At 40.3% G+C, this 24,065-nt stretch overlaps 1 protein-coding gene across 24 annotated transcripts in view; it reads right to left on the bottom strand.

The window, feature by feature from the left end:
• The window catches only part of LOC106514838 (latrophilin-3), a 341,417-nt gene that overhangs the window by 150,958 nt on the left and 166,394 nt on the right, over positions 1–24,065 (bottom strand). For all 24 annotated transcript variants that reach the window (XM_014004292.1, XM_014004305.1, XM_014004307.1 and 21 more), the window contains one exon: positions 15,006–15,115. In XM_014004292.1, coding sequence (XP_013859746.1) covers positions 15,006–15,115 — 110 coding nt within the window. The remainder of the gene's footprint in view (positions 1–15,005; positions 15,116–24,065) is intronic.

The raw sequence follows: 24,065 nt of genomic DNA on the forward strand, positions 1-24,065 counted from the left end.
CAACCAATCTGCTACCCCACATGGGACCGACCAGCAGAGGGCGAAAAGATGAGCAGAAGTCAAGGAAAAACCAAATTAAATACGTTTTTGTGGAACATGGCAGCAAGTGGAGCAGAAATAACCTAATTGGATCCACTAAAATGTGCCTTGATTTTTCAAGGACTACCAATCTGAGGAGGAGAAAACGAAGGATGGKGAGAGGCGATAACATATGTCTAGTAAGCATGGGCCGCATGAGATGCTAACAATAAGACAACCTTGAGCAAAAGCATTCATCGTTTCGATTCTATAGTTTAGCTTGGTTCAGTGGTAGACAGTAGCCTGTTGTACAAAGTATGTTTGAAACAAGTGTTAATTTAAAGAGTTCTGCCATTAAACAAACTAGAACCTTCCGTGTTCGTCACTGAACATTTGATTTCATCTTATTTTATACAGAGGGAAATATTTAAAGGAATTTCACTCTTTTGACCACTGTACACTGCTAACTGGCTCAGCCATCCATTCTCTTTTTATAAATGTTTTGCTTCCATCTGTAAAGTCCTCAGAATACCTTGAAACTGGAAACCGTCCCATATGTCTGGTGTATATTGTAGTTGCATATACGCCAATGGCCAATAAAAAATAAATAAAAACACATGAAAAAGGAGACAAAAACATTAAAATATTTTGATTAGTATGGGTATCATTAAAAGAAATAACCCCCTGAGGAGAACATTCTCTAATTAGTGCTGTATCCTCGACACACCCCGACAATTTTTGCAGACAGGGGTGCCTAAATGTCTGCGTGAGGCCAGGGAGGTAAAAGTTTTTTTCTTGTGCTGTACTGAATCGCAGTAATTATGAATGTTTCAATGGCTTGTAAAGCATTTGTTCAGATTCTTCTCCAATGAGAAATAAATGAATAAATTTATGAAAAAAGGAGTGAGGACCCTGYATTTAGCAAATAATACAGCAGCTGCAACAAAACCAAGAGCTGATAGATTACAGCAGCTTATTTAGCCATTAGTGGGGGGAAACAGCTTCCCCAAGTCCACACTCACCCCTTTTATACTGGTCATTTATCCACATTGGTAATTACTGCTTAACCGTACCATTGTATTTCATCAGGGAAAATGTCTTTTTTTTTCTGTTGTTTAACTGTTAATCCCCCCAATGACTGTTACTACTGTCCTCTGTATAGAACCAGTATGTAACAATAAGGCCTAGTTTGTTTTCTTAAATGTAAAAATTTAGATATAAGACAAATKTAATTAACATTCTGCAATGTCCATTCACTACATAGGTGAATAAATGAATACATCTACATTTAAATATTTTAAACTAACATAAAGCCACTGCAGCCAAGCAATCAWTGGCCAAACTTTATGTTGATAGAGATTTTTTATTTTTTATTTTGCCAAATCAAAGTCCAGTTGTGTTGCTGGTGAATCAGGCTCCATACACGTTAAAAACAATTTTAAAAACAGACTTTCTGCAGCATTTAGATTCCATTACACACACAAGTTTTGATTAGAAAAGCTGATGTTTTGAAAAGGCTTTGAAAGCTACATTTTTTAATATAAGCTTAGTTTATAGCAGTTCCAATTGAACAGGGGATGCAGAGCTTTTCAGAAGCAATGATGCAACCATCTATTTTGTGCATGCTCACTAGGGCTGGGTGATATGGCTGAAAAACTGTGTCACAATACAAGAGTTTCATTTCAGTTGGTATCAACAATTATTTGTTTTACCAGTTTGAAATGAGGACCAGGAGAAAAAAGACTGATTAATYTTGTCAAATTCGTGACATGACTTTTCCTCTTTTTAGCCACAATTTTCTCTTGAGCCGTTACACCAAGTTTCTCATTTCGCTACACGTCGTTCCTTTTTGCGAGTTTACAGCTTCTGTCGTTTTTGTGTGTGTTGTTTTTAAAAACTCTGGTCTGCAACTTATTTTATTAAGTAAATTTTGTAGATTTCAATAAACTCAAAAGCAGCGTGGAGTTGACCACAAATATTTTATGAAACTAGAGGAAGACATAAATAATAATGTGGATGGAGAAGAAGGGTCATAATTTTACAGCTTCCGTAGCTGTCCATTCGTTATTTTTTCCCTACGTACATTTTGTAAGCTTCCATTCCATTGTGAAATTATTAACATTCTATCGGACATATTTTCTATTGATCACCTGTCTATCGCAATATTGTTTTTGTTTTATCACATAGACATAATACTATCAGTTTGTGGCCAGAAAAACAAAGACCAAAACATTTTATCAGTTTTCTTTGTCTGAATCGATTAATTCGCCATCAGACTTTAATGGTGTGCTGAAATAGCAAATAACTGAGAGAAAACTGTAAAAGTTACTTATATGAAAAAAAAAAGGTTGAGGTATATCTTTAGCAGTACTGTTTCTTTACAAGACTGCTGCTGCGAATTCAGGTCACGGCGCCACCGTTTGTCTGTTGTGTGAGATATGTGACAGAAAGTCACCGTCATCAAAGCATGCTGCCCGGGCGAGAAAGTGGTCAGCTGTCACTGAGCGATGAGTTGTCATTAGATCCCGCCCCGCTTTTCACACATGGGAGGAAGTGAAGCTGGTCACTCAGGTGGGAAGAAGAAGAGGAAAGTAGAAGAAAAAAAACCGGTGTCTGAACAAGCAGCCTAATGCTCACTGGCAGTTCAGCTGGAACTGAGGAGGGTGTGGTTGTGTGATGAATCTGCTGTCACAATGTTGACTCCCACGCTAGATCTAATGAGTGCAGTGTGGAGAGCTCAAGGGCAAAGAAAAAAAGAAAGAAAGAAAACAACAACCTGAACTTACAAACAAGCTTCTCGGTAGATTTACTGATTACAGCAAACGGGACGATCTACTCTTCAAGAAGCTTAAACGTTGCTGTGAGATTATCCGAGTCTGAGAGAACTGTGTTGGGAAGGTGAAATACCGATAATGCTGGAGTACTGAGCATCAGAAACTAAATCGAAGGGACTGAACTTAACTGAGACGTTATCATTATTGGTCCGTGGTTTAAAAAATGGATAAAAGCAAACTGCACACCTGATCTGGGCCACAAGGATTACCAGAGACACCACTTGTCACAGAAAAGGATTTCTGTTTTTGATTTTATTAAGGTTTACCTTATCATGTTAGCTTATCATGTACTGCATTCTTAATCAGAGTTTGTACTTATAAACCATGGTTTCTGTTTTACTTGGGTAAAAACACTGCTTGTGTACTTTTGGTTAGGTTTATGTCTTGTTTAGTAATACCATGTCACTGTTTCCAATCTACTCTAGGATTACTCCCAGCTTTTTTATATAATCCTGGGGTGTTCAATCCAAGGGTTTTTAGAGGTTTCTCTGCTACAACTCATGATTTGAATGAATGGGTGATTAACAGGCATCTGTGGAACTTGAAGAGGCAATTCAGCAGTGTTGGAGTAGGGGGGGAACATGCAGGAAAGTAGTCCTCAAGGGCCAGGATTGGACACTTTTGGTCTAACCTGTACATATATACACAGCCCATCTAATTCAAATCACAGCTGATTTACATTTGCAAAAACAAAAATGACTATAATTAAGTCAATTTTACAGATTATGAGCTGAGATTTGGCGTAGTAGTAGCTGAGCCTGATCCCCACCACATACCGTTTTTATTCGTGTATAATACGATCTCATGTATAATACGACCCCCCCCCCTTCTGAGCTTAAAAAGCATAAAAAATTTAATCCTCAAACTACCTTCAATTTAATACAGACTTCAAGATTTTTCAGCCTTTGCAGTCTTTTTACATATCAGTAAAATGATCATTGGACTGTTTATTTAATTTTACCAACATATGTACTAAAAGGTATTTTGACAACAAGTATATATCAGCAAACTATGATTTTGAGCTTTGTAGCAGCATCATATGAATTCTGGCATTTTACACATAGTCCACCAGGATGCGCCAACACAAAAGTCAGAGACTTCACATGAGATTTGGGCCATCTTCTGGGGGAAAAGCAGATTACTTCCTACTCACGAGCGCCCCCTCTGGTGGGGAAACATTTTTTCAGGGAAACAAACTTTTTCAGAACACCGGTAGACGGCAGCCATTACAGAHGAACATGTGTTTGTTGTTGTTCGAGGAGCGGCCCAGTCACAAGCTAATGTCATTAGTTCGTTATCATTACTAAGGTGCAGGACTGCTTTTTCCCCCTTTTTCCACATCATGTCGCCTGCTTGGATCTGTTATTATCTCGCTCTGAAGCATGGAGGAGTGTCAGAGGTAAGCTCGTTTCAACTGCTTTTTACAACACGGTACCATTTCCGGACTCAGGCATTTTGTGAATGAAGCCGATATTTCAGTTAAAATACATTAGTAAAAATATTTATCTGAGTATAGTACTACCCCCCAACTTTATGGATGATTTTATGGATTTAATTTTATGTATTATACTTGAATAAATACGGTAGTTTCAGCACCAACTGATGGTACGGGATCTCAGTTTCCAACTTTGGCATTAACTGTTGGAGTCAATCATGTTTGTGTGTTAGCAAAATATCTCAAACCACTGGAAGGATTTTATTGAAACTCTCAAATGTTAATTGTTAAAATACAGAAAAATACAAAAAATGTCTATGACTCAGTCAAACTTATAGATACTGAGCAAAGGTTTTATGTGATTATGTGATAGTAATTAACAAAAGCCGGAGGGAAGATAAGAAAAATATTTGCAAAAATAGACAATTTAAATCTAATAAATGGTTTAAATCCTTATCATAAAATCAAATCTGTTTTATTCAATTTATAATAAAATATTGAATTTTGTGTTTGAATTTTTTTTTATTTATACGATGTATCTACAGACTGCAACAAATTGCCCCTTGGGGATAATACAGATTCTTTAACTTGAACTTGAAATGTTGTTTAAGGAATTTTCTTCTAACCCAAAAAAGGGACCTAGCAGAAAACGTTTGGGAACCACTGTGCTAAACAAACATAATAATTATTGAATAGTGAATAAAAATAAGGAAAATACATCATAAAGTTGATCGTTCTTTACATATTTTGTATTGTAGCAACATTTGTGGAATTGCTAGAAGTTAATGCTGTTTTTGGGGGACCGTGGCATGAAACCCCTGCCACACAAGACCTCACAATATCGCGTGAGTTTATGCAAAATGTTGTGATTGTGGTTGAGAGTGACCTCCAGCCTCCTACTCTGAGAGCCAACAGACTGAAGCCTGCTTCGTTGCACATATAGTTTAAAACGTGCATACAGCAGGTATTAGCTCTTGTCTCCAGGCAGCGCAAAATAAAAACTTCAAAGAAAAGCTTGTGACCTGTGTAGAGACATCACAACACAGAACTGTCCCTGCTGAGACCCAGTGTTCACATAACAGCCACCAAGTCCAATCCTGGTCACACAGGTGGTGTTTATTTAAGGTGTGACCGCTCCAGAACAGACCCTGTAATCATCCTGGGTTATATGCGAGCTGTAATGTAAGTGACAGCCATGCGTGGGGTATCAGTTTCATGGTTGTAGCTGCCAGCATGGACTGGTAGCAGGTGCTGAGTAAAACCTGCCAAAACAATCTAGTCCTTTATTCAAATGCGCCCCCCTGAACCTGTTAACTGTGTTATTATTAGTAAAATGAATTAAAAACCAATTAGGTAAGTAGGAGTCAAAATGAAAATGTGACAAATTGAGTGGCGAAGCTTACACAGCTTTGAGTAAACGTGAGACCCGACTGGATGATCGTATACTTTGGCGTGGCTTCTAAATTGGAAGCTGCGTCCAACTGGGCTGAGCTGGATCCCACTGGGACAGACAGGATCCTACATTGTTCTTATTAGCTACAAACAGTTGGGGGGAACCAGTGGTTTATGTATAGAAACAGACTACCAGCAGGTTATCTTTCTTTGTTCTTTTATTTTGTCTTCTCTTTTTCTGCTTCTCACTTTTCCTCCACTTCATCTTCTGTATACTCATGAGTGCCAGGTAGGAGGGGGGGGTGCAATGTACGGAACAAAAGCAGGTCTGTGAAAGGCCATGTAATTATACCTCAACTCATCGTTTCCACCGCTCGCTTGGACCAAATCGGTTAATTTGCCATGGAAAGTACACCGAGGAAAAACTAATTAGGAAGGAAGATACTTGGTTTTAGCGAGGACGACGAGCGCTCTCGCCGACTGAAAAATGACTCCAAACAGCGGAGCTGGGCAACACGGATCTGAACGTGCAATCTTCTGTGACAGGTCGGAGGAGCTCGAGAGGCCACCGAGGGAATCTGAGAGCTTCATTACTGCAGGGGAAGAAACGCTGGATGTGTGAGGCAGAGAGAGACGCCGTTGTGTTGACCTCTTCCCAGCTCGACCTTTGGGAGGAGCTGTTAAAGTTGAAAGTTACATGGAAAAGAAAGACGGAACAAGTGAAAGAGAGGATTTTAATAGGCCACTAAGAGAATAAAGGCGCATCTCGCCACTGACCCGTAGAAAGTCAAGGTGAGAGGGCGGCCAAGAGACAGATGTCAGACGCTGGAGCGGACTGGTGTTTATGAACCATCATTAAGGGTCGGCGCATCGGTACGGCCAGAACGTAGCCCTGTTAATTTGTAAAGTGCATGGAGGAGCATGCACAAACTGATGCTGATGATGTCAGGCAGTCAATGATGACCAAACAAAGAGTAAACAAAAGCCCATTTTATTGGATTTTGTGTGTTAGGTACTAGTTAAGACCTGAGACATGAGACTGACAGTATTACTTTATGCTATTCATGGTACAGAAAAAAAATACTATTATTTTATTTATTTATTTTATTTTTTTAATTATGGTTCAGAGTTTCAATAAAATCCGACAATGTGTTTATGAGAGTTAACAGCAACAATCATTACCATTTTTTTAATAAAAATGTTGAATTTTGTGTAAAAATATTTTTCTTAAAGTATGCATTGTGGTAGACACCCAGCTACTACTAGACCAAATTTTACATTAAATGAGACATATCATGTTTTTAAATCCTTCTTTTTCACATTTAAATCATTCAGTTGGAGTTTATATAAAGTGGAATTGCAATGCTTTTGTCTGACTTCCACCTTATTGTAACTCCACAAGCCCCTCTTTCACACTTTTCCTGAGGTGTGTCTCAGATCAACTCATTTTGAGGCTGTCTCTTTAAATCTAAACTAGGCACTTCACACCCCGCCCCCTTCTAGCTTCCAGTGGTCCATACTAGTTTAATAGAGGGGTTTACGACTATATAGAGGTGCAGGAACTTTTTATTTACAAACTAATTAAAAGATGTCAGCAACAGAAGACTTGTCCATCCAGCCTTACATGTTGGAGCCAGAGTCTGTCCCAGAACCAGAGGAGAATGAAGACCACCAAATTGTAGTTGGTAAGTCCATATGTTATATAGCAGTTTGGTTGCAAATACTGTGACGTAACAGTTCAGAAAACTTCATGGAAAATAGAGAGAAAGCTGAACGGGTTGAAATATATGACCCAGACATTTAGCAAATTTTCTCGGGGACACCCTGTATTTTATTTGCTAAACTCATATTTTGATCCTAACAATGCTATAATGGAGTGCACACATGAAACATTCATCCTGGTGGGGYGTCGGTCTCTTCCTCCTGAGCAATAGGGACAATTTTACCCTCAAGTTACCTTTAGGTCAAAGTTACCTATGTTAAGACTAAGGTTCCTCATTTGTGTTACCTTCTTTGGCCAAACTACTATAATACTATAGTACAAGTATACAACTATAAGCTTCCCTAATGTGCATTGTGTTGGATTAGTTTGCAGTCAAGCAGCTTATTTGTTCAGTTCTTGGGTATATTTTTTGTTGAACTCTTTTGTAGGCCTCGGTAATAGATTACTTGAATATAAATTTGATGTTTGTCAGCTAAATAAAAATCTTTATTTTTAAGACGTCTTTCGTTGTGTTTTGCCTCGACTGCTCAGTCCCTCACAGACACCGAATACGTTTTAAAGGGATCCACGATTAGTTGTAACATTAAACTTTATTTGATAAACATTTATTTTAACTGTAAAATAAAGACTGTAAAAATACTGTAGGCTGTTTAGTTTGTAATTTTTTATATATATTTTAACACGGACAGAGCCATTTTATTTACATGCAAAGCATTCTGGGTAAATGATGACATCAACTAGGTCATTGGTGCGAGGCTTCTAGTGAGCTATATCCACCCTGAAGGTTAATCTTGGACAATATCTGATGATTGACTCTTTTAAATGAAACCAGAGAGCGTTGACAGAGAGGAGAAGGTAGAAATGACTCAGCCTGTAACTGAAAATATAGATGGAGGACAACAGAGCTGCTTCATGGAAGAAGAACCTCAGGTTAACCTGTTAGCCTTTGTACTAGCCCTCATGCTATATTGCCTTAAACATATTAGCTGGGCGCTAGTGCGACAAACAAGCTAAACTGAGGTCCTCCATCCATATTTTCAGTTGCAGCTGAGTCATTTTTGTGTTCCYCTCTCTGTCATGTGGATGGAGGACCTCAGTGACGAGAGGAGAATGTGTAGAGCTGAGCTAATACATACAGTATATGGTGATAGTGTTGGGTCTAACCCTAAAGCTAACAGGCTAAGCTGAGGTTCTTCTTCCATGAAGCAGCTCTGTTGTCCTCCATCTATATTTTCAGTTACAGACTGAGTCATTTCTACCTTCTCCTSTCTGTCAACGCTCTCTGGTTTCATTTAAAAGAGTCAATCATCAGATATTGTCCAAGATTAACCTTCAGGGTGGATATAGCTCGCTAGCAGCCTCRYRCYGAKGACCTATCCACGTCATCATTTACCCAGAATGCTTTACTTGTAAATAAAATGGCCCCATCCGTGTAATATATTTTTAAACTTTTAGTTTACGAATAAAAACTGAACATCCTACAGTATTTTTACAGTCTTTATCTTACAGTTAAAGTATATGTTTATCATTTAAAATCTAATGTTACAACTAATCGGGGATCTCTTTAAAACCGTGATGCACCTCGAAACCGCAAACCGTCATCCTTTTCAAAATCTTTTCCCTTCCTGTTTCGCTTCCTGCCGTTATTCAACACGATGCTACTTCCTCAAAAGCAATTCACAGCTCATGTCAAGTAATGTTTCAGACAGCAGCCCAAATGGAAATATGATGGATTGCCTTACACTGTGACACCGCCACACACCACAGGCTGGCACTCTTAGCAGTAATTGTTGTAACTCTCTTTATTTATTTATTTWTTTTCCCCCCGTCTCCTTCTTCTTTCCATTACAGCTGATGGAGCGGATCAAATCGCAAATTAATGAAATCAATATTGTATCTACGGTATGTGTCCAATGATTTAGCACACTCCCTGTGCCATTTTTAGCAGCGGATCTGATTGTGCAATCTTCCTAAAGATATGGAGAGGAGAGCGGTAATAAGAAAAGGGAATAAATGCTATCGGGAAAGAGGGGAGGCTGTAAAGTGCGGGGTAGAAAAGCAGCAAATGCAGGGGTATAGTGGAAAGGAGGTGGAGGAAAAGTGGAGGCAACGACAGCACTTAAAAGGAGAAMGTAAGTGAAGGAGAGGGAGACGTAAAAAAGAAAAGAATTAGGATTGAGATGGAGAGCTTGTCAGTGGAAAAGAGAGTCAGGTCTCTACTGCTGAAGGAGTGTTGGGAGTCATGGGTGGCTGGCTCCCTTATTAAACACTCAAATCCTTCGGTCGGTTTCAGGTACCGGAGTAAAGAGACTTGTGCTAAGAGCCTTTTCACAACTGAGCTTCTATGTCTCTGTCTTCATTGCCAATTAAAACAAATGAGGATATTTTTCTTTAATTGGAGACGTTAGCACTGGATATCCTCGGAGTCAAAGCTTATTTTCACAAGACTGATGGTTTTAACCAAAAATCTAAAGAAAATTGCACTAATAAATAATAATTCTTGTGATTGTTCGAAGCTAAAAACAGAGGAAATGGTTGCTTTATTTGGATGATCACTCATGAACTTGTCCAGTGGCCCCTTATGTTTGCACTTTATTACTCTAGTAAGTATATAAATTAATGCCAACATGAATAACTTCTATTATATTGTTAAATAATTGTACAATATCTGGGCACAATCCATATTTTCACCATTCACAGTGGCCCCATCTTCTTCAAGTCCAAATTAGAGGCCTGGATATTACAGTAATTAAGCTGCCAAACTCCTTTCCAACAATATGTGATTTTTTTTTTCATTTTTAACTTCAGTGTGTATTTTTAATACACTTACTAGCTCTTACAAAAAGGCAGGAAGGTTGTGAATAAATGGAAATTCCTTTTTTTTCCAATGGGTATTGCAGAAATTTGTTTGACCTAGAGGCCAACTATTGTTATTTTTCTTACACGGGGGATTTGGCCGAGACAGGAAAAAATTAGTGTCTGTATTAGGTGGAAGGCTTTTTGAAAAATGAAGTCATGATGTCTATAATTATGTGCCTAAATATGATTCTAGAAAGGTTAGAGGTGAAAAAAGTCTGAATAATTGAAACCACATGACTAGGGGACTGTTGTACACTATATTCAACCATATGCAATCAAACTGAAATAAGGGGACAGACATCATATCGTGGTCCATTCAGATCCTATTGAACAATGAGTCAATTACACTGAGTGTATAGGACCAAAACTGGCTCAAAACCAAGGTTCCACCATTGAAAACAACTTATTTTAATGAAGCCGCAATGCACAACTATGTCTATCATAAAACATGTTTAAAGTTTAAAAAAGAAGAGTATAATGACTTGAATTGAAAAGGGGAAAAAAAGTTAATAAAGTCACCCTCTAGGGAGCAATAACCATCTGAGCAGCTCTGACTAGGTCTATATAGAAGCATCCAACCAAAGCCTGAACCTTTATTCCCTCAGTATTACCCTCTATACACTTAATAAAGCACTTGCAGGCTGCCAGCTCAGCCCTGAGACAACATCCATCTTGGCTTATGATGCTATTTTTTTCATTGCATTGAACAACTGAACTTGACTCCACTTGCTTTAAACCTCTGAGACTATCTGCTTTCCATGGCAGATAAAACTCTTAATTCTGTGGTTGAGATCAGCTGGTTATCATAGTAGGAAGATGGGATTTGCCTCAAAATGTCAGGAAGCTACCGGTCGCTGCCACAGAAATGTCTGTAAATTGCCTTTTTCCATGGACTCAATTAGGCCCTACTGGGGTCGACCTGGTACAGGTTCAGAGTCCTTTGGGTGGTCCCACTCACTTTTCAGGTCGCTTTCTGGCTGAGGTTCCAAGCAGCCAAGCTGAAGATTTGATGTCAGCTGACTGCAGGCCATTGATTGGCCAGAGTACTATGCCAATCAAGAGAGCGTATCCATCACAGGAATCAAAACCACCGTATTCAAAACCTCACAACCACAGCACATTCATTTTTATTTACTTTTTAAGACACTATAGCCATTAAAATGGCAACACTGGTAAAATGAGGAGGTGCAAATAATTCTGTGCTTGTTGACGGATGATGGGTTTAGAGGGAGTTAGACCAAACTGTCTCAGTTTACCGACTCTAACCAGCAGAGGGAAGGTAGACTTGAATCCATAGGCAGACATAGTCATTTTTGCAAGGTGTGGCCAAGGTGTTTTTAGGGGACACACATCCAAATATATAAAACTATTTGAATATTCAAATATTGAGCTAAAACTTGGAGCTGTGATCGTCAACGTATCAGTACAGTCAAATTATATACTTAAAATGGCGGTCACATGGCCAAACCCATCAGTGTTTCGAAAAGAACTCTTCTAGTTGCTCCATTCTATTGCAATGTTACAGACGGGCACAAAATTATTGTTTTCTATTAATTCAGTGGGTCAGAAAAGTGTTTTTTTTTTTATTCACACGATTGGCTTCCTCTATATCAGACAAGAAAGGTACTTGACAGATATTTACTGTTTTCGCTCTAACTGCCCATCTTTAAAATGCCAATGTAATCCCCAACCGAACTGTCAATCATTTGGGAGTGACACATCAGGCAAATCAGCCACCCCTTTGGCTCCACCCTTGCTAGACTCGGCCATGGTATTTTTGAAATCCGTGGCAGAAAATGGCCAGTGTGTTTTGGCTTTTGTTCACTTATTTGTTGGTGGTAAGTTTTTGAGTAGCCACACTATAATGCCCCGCCCACATTGAGGTGAAACTTAGTTATGTGGAAAACTATCAAGACTCTGCAGAAGTTGGGTCAAACAAGGGTGACGTGAGTCGTGCCGAAACTATAACAGAAAAATGGCACCATTGTGTATTGTCAAACTGACAGTAATATACAAATTTATAAACTAAAGTTAGAATCAATCACTATGGAATTGTAAGATTTCCCCTCTGATCAAAGAAAGATGCCTTTTGCACAATGACGTTTAGCTGAAAAAAAGTTTATATGTCATCAAATGCTCTTTCTTTCCAACTGATCACTGATCTGCAGTCAGCCTTTAGTGTCAGCTCGGATCTTTTGAAGTTGGGCCAAAATCTTTAAAAAGGAGCATCTGGTACCTGGTAGAATCTGTGATATAAAAAAAGAAAAAGAAAAACAACATCTGTATTGTGAAGTAGCAGCTGTATTGGTGAAAAACGGCTTCAAGTAAAACTTCAGAGCTCGACACGGAAAAGCCTCGCAATTACGACGAAAATCAGAGCAGATGGACCAAAAAGTTCAACTCGGTTTCAACAGGATGTAAACAACAGGAAATAATGGGACAGCAGGGTGGGAATCAAAGCAGACTGAGCAGGAAGTTGCAAACCACAATTAGGGTACTGATCAAAGTTGTGTCACTGTCCACTGAAGCAGCTTCAGCGTCCGCGTTTTATATATGGACAGCCTTAAAAAAGACACTGTGGTAGCTAAAACAGCATAAAGCAAGGAGTCAGATATAAAAGGGCCATTTGCGGGCTTTAGATCACAGGTAAAAGGGGCTCTTACATCACGACATGAAAGCTGCTGTCAGGCGCACTTCTGACGGTACCGCGGAGAGACATAAAATGTTACAAAAGATGGGTTTGATTTGAATTTGAATTACAACAACTCGCTTCAATCCAGCAGCTGCGGACCGTACAGCTAAAAGTCTGTGGCTGAACATTTCCAAATGTCTTTATTTTTGTTTTTCGCAAATCATTTTTGACAGGGACAAAGAATATCAAGATCATGGTTACTGACTTTGATGTTCCGCTGAAAAGTCACTTCCAAACAATGCCGAGGGTTATATGGCAACGTCCACGCCACTTCCTCTCACCTCACGCAGATTTCCTCACCGCGTGCTCATCCTGCCACCGTCATTTAATCTTTCCTCTCCCTGTTCGGTACTTTCCACTGCAGTTCTGAGTGTTTTCTTTTCACCTGCTGCAGTAATGAAACTGCTCTTATACACCTTTGCTTTAAAAAAYAAATAAATAAACGCCCTAGTAGTCAGAACATTTACTTCGTTCCAATAAGCTGATCCAAACAGAAACAAGTATGTTTCCTTTTGATTAAAGTGAAGTGGCCATTTCTTAGTTCTACGCTTGTCAGACTTGACAAGATCAAAAATGATTCCTCCACATTAATAAAGGCCCTATCCATAAGAACAGTCTCATGTTAAAAACTGTGTACCTCCTGTCAATGGAGAAAAAAAAAAAACAGATTTTTAAAAATGATTAATGTATGGAAACTTATCTGGAACAATGGAGCGGCCAATGAACCCATGAAGGGGGTCTCTGCAGTCACTAAATGGGCGGTTCTTGTGTGGGAGGAGTTTGTTCAATACATGATTGGTCTGTTTGACTTTTGTGGGTGTAGTTTTTTAAAGACATGATTGGGCTGATTAACTATTTTGGGTGGGCTTTAAAGAAGCCAGAACAGTTTGGGTGGATGAACGCTGGGCAGGAAGTACCAATATTTTTAAGTATAAATATTAATCTTAGTCGTAACTTGAGATAGGAAGGTGCTAGCTGCACAAAATTTAAAGTCAATAAATTACTTTTACATGATGACAACATTTTTAYTATTACCATTACTTCATCTCAGACAAGTCAATGCGACCAGAGGTTTTGCCAAGCTCCGCCCATTCAAGAATCTCCGCTTATGATATAAACTCTACGAATCACGATGCTATAATGCTAATGCTATTGCTACAAACCAAAACTTGTTTTTCCTGCCTTTTTTWTTTTTTTTGCTTTTCCCAATCTTGTGATAAATTTTTAATAACTGAGAGAAAACTTGTAGACTTGTAAAAAATAAACAATAAAAGGTTTTGTAATACTCTTAAGGCAAGCTAAGCTATTTTTTGCAGTAAAAAGTTAAAGATTATAGAAACTTTTGTGCTATTACTTTGTTCAAAAGAAACTACTCGTGTTATAAGAATGACATCACACACATTTGTACAATTCCTTATTTTGATGACTTCCTGTCTATGAACTGTCTAAAATGTCCATAAAATGCTTAGCTTTAAGCTGGTTTGTAGAAAACAGTCACACACTGGAGCAGGAAGTGAAATTAATCAAATGATTAACAAACTACAAAAGCAAATTGCTCCTTGCATTATTAGTATCGCCTGTCATTAACATTTTAATCACACATTGCATACAATTAGACAAAAAAACCTGCTAAAAGTAGCCTTTTCTATTATCGTAATGAACATAAACGKTTTTAAATTCCATGTTATTTTTGGTCATTGTGAATAATAAAATATGTGAGTCAGGTAGAGTTGGATAGTAAAGCAAGAATTTCTTTTTAATTATTAATACACAAGAGCACCGCATTAACTGTTAACATCCCTCCGCTCTGATGAACTGCATCGGCTTTATCATCTGCGCAGGCATGGATCACAGAAATCATCACATCGAGCCCACTGCTGGGCCCTAATCTGCTTCACCACACTGGGCGACACATTTGAGATATTTCTGAACGTTTAGAGCAGCGCTTGCAAGCTAATGAGCGAGCAGCTGATGAGCCAGTCAGTGTTGTTAAGAGGAAATGAGAATGGATAAGAGCATTAGGGTTGTGCGTGAGGGGAAACGGATACGTACTGTAGGGCACACATTCGTATTGGACTTCCAGGTATTTGTAGGTTCCAGGACAGGGGTCAGGAAACACGTCTGGCCCGGCCACAACCGCACACTGGGTCCTGTTGTTACACCTGAAACGCAGAAATGAATTTTGTTTAATGAAAGACAATCAGCTGCAAATGAACACATGGGTTAATAAAGCTGGAAACGTTTGCAGTGTTTAACTTTCAAGCACAAGCGCCCACGGCTGTCAGGCCAGAGAAACAAATAGTTTGGGAGATTAATAAGTCTGAAAACAGAGTCATGTTGGCCCTTTCTTTAAGGTTCAGATGGCACTGGCAGGGACAAATTCCTCTGTCTGTGGAGGAAGAGCTGAAAAGTCATGGGTCTACTATTGGACCATGCACAGGTTGCAATGTTATTACTGAATGATGGATGGTGGTGGTGGAGTGGGGAGCAGAAAGGAGGAGGAGGAGGGGAGTAGACACAATCATCTGACTGCAAAATCATCTTAACACTGAATGTAGGTCTTCATTAAAGAGCACAATTATGGTGCCAGTGGTGTTCTCTTGTGCCATTTTCTTTTTGGCAGTCATCAATCAAAGCCCTGCTTCATATGCACAGAGAGCCTCCCGCCTCACATAATAGCAATACTTATCTCACAGCATTAGCTCGTGACCGTTTTGACAGGTATTGATCTGTTGGGGGCTCTGCATCTGTTTGGAGAAAATAAAAAGCGGCACACACAAAATTCGGTTCGGTTTGTGCACCCATTACGTGCATGATCTCCGTGAGCTCCGCTGCAGCAAAACACGGTGCAAATGCAGTAAAAAGTGTACATACACTCATCGTGGGAATGAATGCATTCATTTTAGAGCATTAATGATTTTGTGAACCCGTCTTTTCCATGGGGGGATGATTTATACATCTATAATTATTTAAATGAAAAACAAGAATTAGATGAACTAGTTTAAATTTATTGTGGACTTTGTCTAACCCACAAAAGTGGACTCTATACATTAGATCTCAAATATATACACCTCAATCCTTGAGAAGGGGGTCTCTGTAGTCACTAAATGGGAGGTTCTTGGTGTGTGGGAGGAGTTTGTTAAAGATATGATTGGTCTGTTTGACTATTTTGGGTGGGGTTTGAAGAAGCCAGAACAATTTGGTTGGATGAACGCTGGGCAGCTGGAGGGGATATGCAGCTCGGGTGAAACAGCCAGAAAGCATCTACAACTTTAAACTATAAATATTTGTCATAACTTCAGACAGGAAGGTGCTAGCCACATAACATTTGAATGACATACATATTGGTTTTGGGCTGTTTTGACTTGGTCAAATCAGCCCTAAACCATCTGGAAAAGATCATTTTTTGGAATACAAATATTATTGTTAATCATAGCTCCAGAGAGGAAGGTGCTAGTCATACTACATGTGAAGCCAATAAATTATATACAGTATATACATATTCACAATAACTTTACTATTACCATTACTTTTAACTTACCCCACAAGACAAGTCAATTCGACCAATCATGGTTTTGCCAAACTCCGCCCACACCCACGAACCTCTGCTATTTTCCAAACTCTGTCAATGACCATTAGGACAAACTACTTCCACACTAACACATTCTCACTCCGTCTCGTCACATATTGACGCTTTTCTAAGGTTTCCTATTCGTCTTATTTTGATGCATCGCGTACACCCGTCGCGTCAGTTTCTGACACACCAGGCATTTCTGTGTTCCCTCGGCATCCAGGTTTGATGCGTTGGGACGCAAAATATAGGGGTCTTTGACTTGGGGTCCGTGGTTAATACTAGGGATCAGGGTTAATGGTTAATTATAGGTAGTGGGGTCAGGGATAGGATGTCTAGGGCGAATATTAGGTAATTTTAGGCTTTGGAACATGTAGTTTATGTGAATTTCCTACAATTTCTAAAAATGGTTAATTTAAGGTATCAGGGTTAATGGTTAATTTTAGGTACTAGGGTCAGGGACAGCATGTCTAGAGTGAATAAAGGTAATTTTAGGCTTTGGGATGGTAGTTTTTGTGGATTTTCTACACTTTCTGAAATTATAACAACGGAATTCGCCCCATCTCGTCAATAACTGACGCGAGGGGGGTGGGGGTACCAGACACGTCAAAATCGGACGCAGAGGGAACCTTGGAAAAGCGTCAATATGTGACGACTTGAGAGCGAGAATGGGTTGCCCACACAGCTAAGAAACTCTACCCCATTTTGCCAAACTCCACCCACACCAAAGAATTCCGTCAATCACACCAAGAGCGTAAGTAGGACTAGAAAGAATGAAAAACAATGGAAACAGCTGAGATTAATGAGCACAAGAGGAACAAGTGAGAACGGTTCACTGAAGGTAAGAATTGGCCAATGACATACAGATGCAGTGAGAAATTAAACCAAACTTAACACAACGTACCTCAAACCAAGGATACACAATAAACTGCAAACAGCTAAAAAAAAAGGACTAAATAAAACCAACAAACAACAAACACGAAGTCTAGGAGTCATGACACAAAGCCTAATGATCATGATGAACTGAAATTGTTTCTTCCTGCCTGAATAAAAAGAATGTGTTTGACAGGACTTACTGAACTGTGTCCCTATCAACCATGAACTGAGAGGGTGCTGACCAAGAAAAAAGCTCTTGCACTGAAAAAAAAAAATCAGAACTCTTTACTGAAATGAGCAGCTGCCCACAGATAATACAAATGCCTTCTGGTAGAATGATTTACGGTCAGACATTGAGTTATTTCAGAGCAAATACAAGGCTAAACTTTCAAAACTATAAAAAACAGCAAATGTCCAGCATGGTGAGGTTAGCATCGTGCTGTGGTACTAGTGAACTGCAAAAAATGAGTAAAATAATACAGAAGGAGGACTACCTCAAAATTAGTCCATTTAACCTGAAATCAACAGTTTAGGTTTGGGTGATCTAATAAAACAACAATCCCAAAAACATCAGAGCTGATTTCTGATTGGATAAAAYTTTCTGGAATAACTTTTCTAACGCCCCAACTTTAACCCAAATAAATTATTAAATGGTCCAAAATTTATACTGCAACTGCACACGCAGGATCCCAGTCCATTAAGTAGCAGCAAACAGTGTTAATTCACCAGTGAGAATGTTCACAGTGTAAGTCTTGTGAAGGTCAAGCCAGGGTCTGACACAATGATTCATATCCCACAATTAAAGGATTCTCTACACCTTAATTAACATTGATTGGCTGCCGACTAATCAATCGAAGCAGTGAGGGACAAGCAAAAAATAAAAAATAAAAAAAACCATCTCATTTCAGGCCAGGCCGGTAATGAGATGTGGTCCGCCGACTTCCTCCCATGCTGAGCTTTATGGGTTCATGAACCCACCCCACCCCGCCATTCGTCTCACTCAGTCACCCCAGTCAGCTGTCAGCAGCTCTGTCCCTGCCAACCAAGAGTTAATTCGTAGGCAGTAAATGCCACTCAAATAAATAAGGGGTCAAGCCTGTAAAACTGAGAAACAATTATCAAGGCAGCCCTCTCCTCTCTGCGCACTCGTCCTCGCTGCACTTTCTGCATGGCTCTAATAAGAGCGGGAAGGTTTGTAATCACCAGGTGAGAATGCAGGTTAAAATTGGGTGTCACACTGAGAAATGGCTGAGATGGGTGGAAGAGATGGAAGCAGTCAGAGATAGAAACAAAGACACAAACACTTCCATGAACAAAACATGCGCGGTTTACAATTTAATTTTTGTTAGCATGTTTAGCAGAGTGATACCGTACTATTTTATTTAATCTTACCAGTAATTTACAAGTTGTAATACAGCTAGACAAATGAAACCTGATCCAGACAATGTAATTGTATTTTAGTAGGGTTTATTAAATTACTGGTAATCTGCTATAGACCTCATCTGGACTTTCCAGGCTGCCCTAGCATTACGTCGATATGCATTGTATGCTTGTTGAAGTTACACGCCTTCAGACTTGTATAGGTTTTCATCACCTTTTTGGTGCAGTAAGACATCAGAAAGACCAGATAGCTTGCGATATCAAAAGCCTGGATTGTCGGCAAATCTTTACGTTCTGTCGGAACTCCTTCATTTTTATTAGATACGGGCSAAGTCTGACATAGTTGTTGACTAATTGCTGATTTCTTTCTCTTGAAACTGGGTCTAAATGTGTTCAATACAGAATCAATATAGTATAATGGCTTCCTCTGTAGACATTTTACTTCATGCCCTCCCATTGAAATCGTGTCATCAAAACCACGGGACTAAAACCCAGCAATTGAGCAATGTTCCCTCCCCGCTAAAACTAGACCCCTGTGTCTCTGCCCCCATGGGGGTCCACTCCACGGTTTGAGAACTACTGACTAGATTAACAAAGTCATGGATACTTATATATAGTTTTTCTATATAAAAATAATTGTTAGTTGCAGCTCTAAAAAAATCATTGTTGATTGATTTACATGCAAATCAAAGGCAAACTCTGATGACCTAACACAATAACTTTATATTTTCACTAAATGGGTATAAAAGATTTCATCGTACACTTGGCTGAGGTGGACCTCTTTGATCAAACAGGGAGAAAAGAATAATGTGTGCGTTATGCATTCAAATACGTCCAGGTGTACGTGGCTTTATTGTGCATGGATGTAAACACAGCACGTGAGGAAGAAGAGCTGAATCTTCCCAAGGCTCGTAAATTGTAAACAATCTCCTTTATAGTCCTTAATCTAAAGTAACTGGTTTAGCTGTTCTTTATTGTGCATATGACAGAATGTGACCTGGGTATTATTTTGTGAGACAGGGTTTGAAAAAGCGGGAAAAATGTATGATTTTTAACCAAGCAATACATTTTCTCTTGTCCCAATTCATGGTTTCCTCCTCCAGTTCACTCCTCTGTTGTTTGGTATCACTGGCAGATGAGAACTCGGGCTGCCAGCTGAAGAGGGGTTGAGGGGGTGGGGGAGGGTGTAAGCACCAACTGTAATCACCATAATCACAAGCTGATCCCCCCTGCTGCTTCAACGACACCAAAGAGGGTCGATTCCTTTCGGCTTATTGACCACCAACAAGGGACAATAATAAAACTAGAGGGATTGCTGAGGACATTCTGAAGGGTGCTGGTGCAGCTTCTATCTGAAAAACCATTGTACACCAGCTTTCATGGATAAAATCCAATAATAGTTTGTGACTTACTTTTGTAATAATCAGACAAAATCACGACAGCTTGATGTACAAGCTTTTYAAATTTTTTTTAGAGAACTAAGGTCCAAAAGAATGTCAAAGCTGCTTAAACTGTGATTGTGTAAAAACTATTAAAGATATCAAATTGTTAGTTCATACATGTAAAATGAAACTATACTGTACAAGACCTGAATAAACTCTGAAACATGGTTCTACTCAACAAGCTCCAAAGACGAATGGGGTTTTCCCACTTACGCATTATTTTCGCGGATATTTGCGAGTTTTGTCTTTGTCACATGTCAAACTCAAGGCCCTTTCTAAGAGCCCGAGTGTAAAAATAGTTTTTACCATCCATCCATCCATCCATCCATCCATTTTCTTCCGCCTATCCGGGGTCGGGTCGCGGGCGCAGCAGCTTCAGAAGGGAGGCCCAGACCTCCCTCTCCCCAGCCACTTCTTCCAGCTCCTCCGGGGGAACTCCAAGGCGTTCCCAGGCCAGCCGAGAGACATAGTCCCTCCAGCGTGTCCTGGGTCTTCCTCGGGGCCTCCTCCCGGTGGGACGTGCCCGGAATACCTCACCAGGGAGACGTCCAGGAGGCATCCTTACCAGATGCCCGAGCCACCTCAACTGGCTCCTCTCGACGTGGAGGAGCAGCGGCTCTACTCTGAGTCCCTCCCGGATGACCGAGCTTCTCACCCTATCTCTAAGGGAGAGCCCAGCCACCCTGCGGAGGAAACCCATTTCGGCCGCTTGTATCCGGGACCTCGTTCTTTCGGTCATGACCCAAAGCTCATGACCATAGATGAGGGTAGGAACGTAGATCGACCGGTAAATCGAGAGCTTCGCTTTCTGACTCAGCTCTCTCTTCACCACGACGGACCGGTACAGCGCCCRCTTTACAGCAGACGCTGCACCAATCCGCCTGTCGATCTCCCGCTCCCTTCTTCCCCCATTCGTGAACAAGATCCCCAGATACTTAAACTCCTCCACTTGAGACAGGGCGACCCCCCTGACCCGGAGAAGGCACTCTGCCCTTTTCCGGCTCAAGACCATGGCCTCGGATTTGGAGGCACTGAGCCTCATCCCGGCCGTTTCGTACTCGGCCGCGAACCGCTCCAGCGAGAGCTGSAGATCTCGTTCCGATGAAGCCAACAGGACCACATCATCCGCAAAAAGCAGAGATGCGATCCTAAGGCCACCAAAACGGATCCCCTCAACGCCTCGGCTGCGCCTAGAAATTCTGTCCATGAAAGTAATGAACAGAATCGGTGACAAAGGGCAGCCTTGGCGGAGTCCAACTCTCACCGGAAACGAGCCCGACTTACTGCCGGCAATGTGAACCAGACTCTGACACCGGTCGTACAAGGACCTGACAGCCCGTATCAAGTGGCCCGGTACCCCATACTCCCGGAGAACCCCCCACAAGGCCCCCCTTGGGACACGGTCGAACGCCTTCTCCAAGTCCACAAAACACATGTAGACAGGTTGGGCGAACTCCCATGCACCCTCCAGGACCCTGCTGAGGGTGTAGAGCTGGTCCAGTGTTCCACGACCAGGACGAAAACCACACTGCTCTTCCTGAATCCGAGGTTCGACTATCCGATGGACCCTCCTCTCCAGGACCCCTGAATAGACCTTACCAGGGAGGCTTAAGAGTGTGACCCCCCTGTAATTGGAGCACACCCTCCGGTCCCCCTTTTTAAACAGGGGGACCACCACCCCAGTCTGCCAATCCAGGGGTACTGCCCCCGAGTGTAAAAATAGTTTTTACATCAATTGTAAAATTCCAATTTATGATTCAAAAATGAAACAAAATAGTCATATTTAAAAGGTGAAAGATAATACTTGTCCAGCCCATGAACCATTGCCTTTGAGTAACAGCCCTGTATTAATGTCTCAAAATAAGCTGCTTTGACAAGAAACCACATCAAACTACATTGACCATAAACTACATCTCCCATAACGCATGTCGATTATTTTCCTGTTTCTATGCAGGAAGKAGGTAGAGTTCCGTTATTGTTTGTTAGCTGTGCACAGGTTGTGCAATGAGATGGGGAAGGTGACGTTTTCTGTTTAGTCAAAGTTAATTACAAATGGCTCTTTGAGGGTCACAATAACGCTCATGTGGCCCTTGGTGAAAACGAGTTTGACCTACATACAGTAGTGCMATCTACTCTACTAAAAACCATAGTTCACTTTCTGTTTGAGTTGTATTTTGATGTAGTAAATTGAAAAGCTAGACTGAATGGTAATAAGCATGCTTCAGTTCTAATGCACTGGGTATCTAATAATGAAAGTGAGAGTGGCTGTATGGATGGATGAATAATAAATGAGTCAAAAGGAAGAATATGAAAGGGTTAAGTGAAATATGGACAGTGCAGCTGTTGTCAGATTTGTCCACAAAGGACAGCAATGAAAGAGGATTGCTCTGTACCGCTGCTTCATCTCAGATCTGAAGTGATTTATATCAGGAGGGACTAAAAACTCAACTGCAAGGAAGAACAGAAAGGTCTGCAAAAAAATATAAATAAAAAACAAAAAAAACTTTCCAAGTTCAAAAGATGAAAATGCTTTGCTGAATCTGCTTCCAGGATGCCAATTTGCTCCAATCAATTTCTCAAAGAATCCATATCAAAGAATGTTGCCTGAAGTAAGCCAAATAAGCATGATTAAGCTGGCATTCTGCATCTGGAGGGACAATCCTTCCACAATTCAAACCCAACATATTACAATTTATATCTGATGAAAACAGTCTGTTTCATTTGCCTTCCAAAGGAAAAGGTGTCTTAGGTAAGAATTTCACACCTGGCGCCTATGTCAAGAAAACAAACGATGCAAAAAAATGCTTAAAGGACGTTTTGTGCACAGAAAAGTGCTCATTTGCCCTGTTTGCGTCTTGCATACAGCCCTGTGTATGCGTATACACTCACAAGAGTCTATTTGTATGTAAGGGAGAAAAGAGAAAGAAGGAAGGGGGTGGAGTGACGGACGGGTCAATATCCCCACTCCTCTATTGGGACCCATTATGCTTTAGTGATGGTCTTCGCCACCCACGGTCGACTTCATTCATTATCTTTCCCGGCTGCACGCCGCAGCATCCATCTTCTCTCATTCAGCCTGTCTTATGTTGCAACACACAAAAAAGAAAGAAAACTTTAAACTGCCATAAAAGCGTTAGGAGGGAGAGAAGAAGAAAAAAACGGTAAGAGGAGCAATGGCCCTAAAGTGATAAGTTCAGGTCTGAACTACTGATCAGGAGGGAATACGGCACCTGCAGTTGAAAGTGTTCAGAGCACTCAGTGTCTGAAGAATCAGGGAGGAATTCTCAGGAAGGAGCCAAGCTAACAGCTACTTGAGATGAGACCACCAGAAGAGACACATGTTAGCATCCAGAGCAGCTCGGAGGGCAAAAACCTTTCATCCGTTTGAGCAAATGGCTCGCTTTTGAATCATACAATGCTACTCAATAACATGGACCAACCTGTATCACAAATGTTCGGTAGTAAAAACAACTTTCTGCAAAGAAGTTCAACCCCTTCTGTAACTTACTTTGACAAGCCTGGTCTAAAGGGACTTTAGTCTTTATATCCTCACTTTATTTACTGTTTAGTGAAGTCTAAACAGCAAATATTCAACAAAAATCTACTTCTTCTACACGTAGGTCAGAACAGACCTGTGAGGAGAATTACTGGGAAAAGTGACCAGTGTCTAAATGATGGAGTGCCATTAATTTAATAGATTATAGAGTCATTGGGCCTCATGCAAGAACCGTTCGTACACACAGATTTGTTCTGAAATTGTGCGTACGAGTGATTTAGGAGAATTTGTGGCATTCACCAATGTTTTCGTATTCTACGATTTTTTTAGATACGAACAAAATTCAC

The sequence above is a fragment of the Austrofundulus limnaeus genome, unplaced genomic scaffold, assembly GCF_001266775.1.
Source record: "Austrofundulus limnaeus strain Quisiro unplaced genomic scaffold, Austrofundulus_limnaeus-1.0 Scaffold23, whole genome shotgun sequence".
Taxonomy (NCBI): domain Eukaryota; kingdom Metazoa; phylum Chordata; class Actinopteri; order Cyprinodontiformes; family Rivulidae; genus Austrofundulus; species Austrofundulus limnaeus.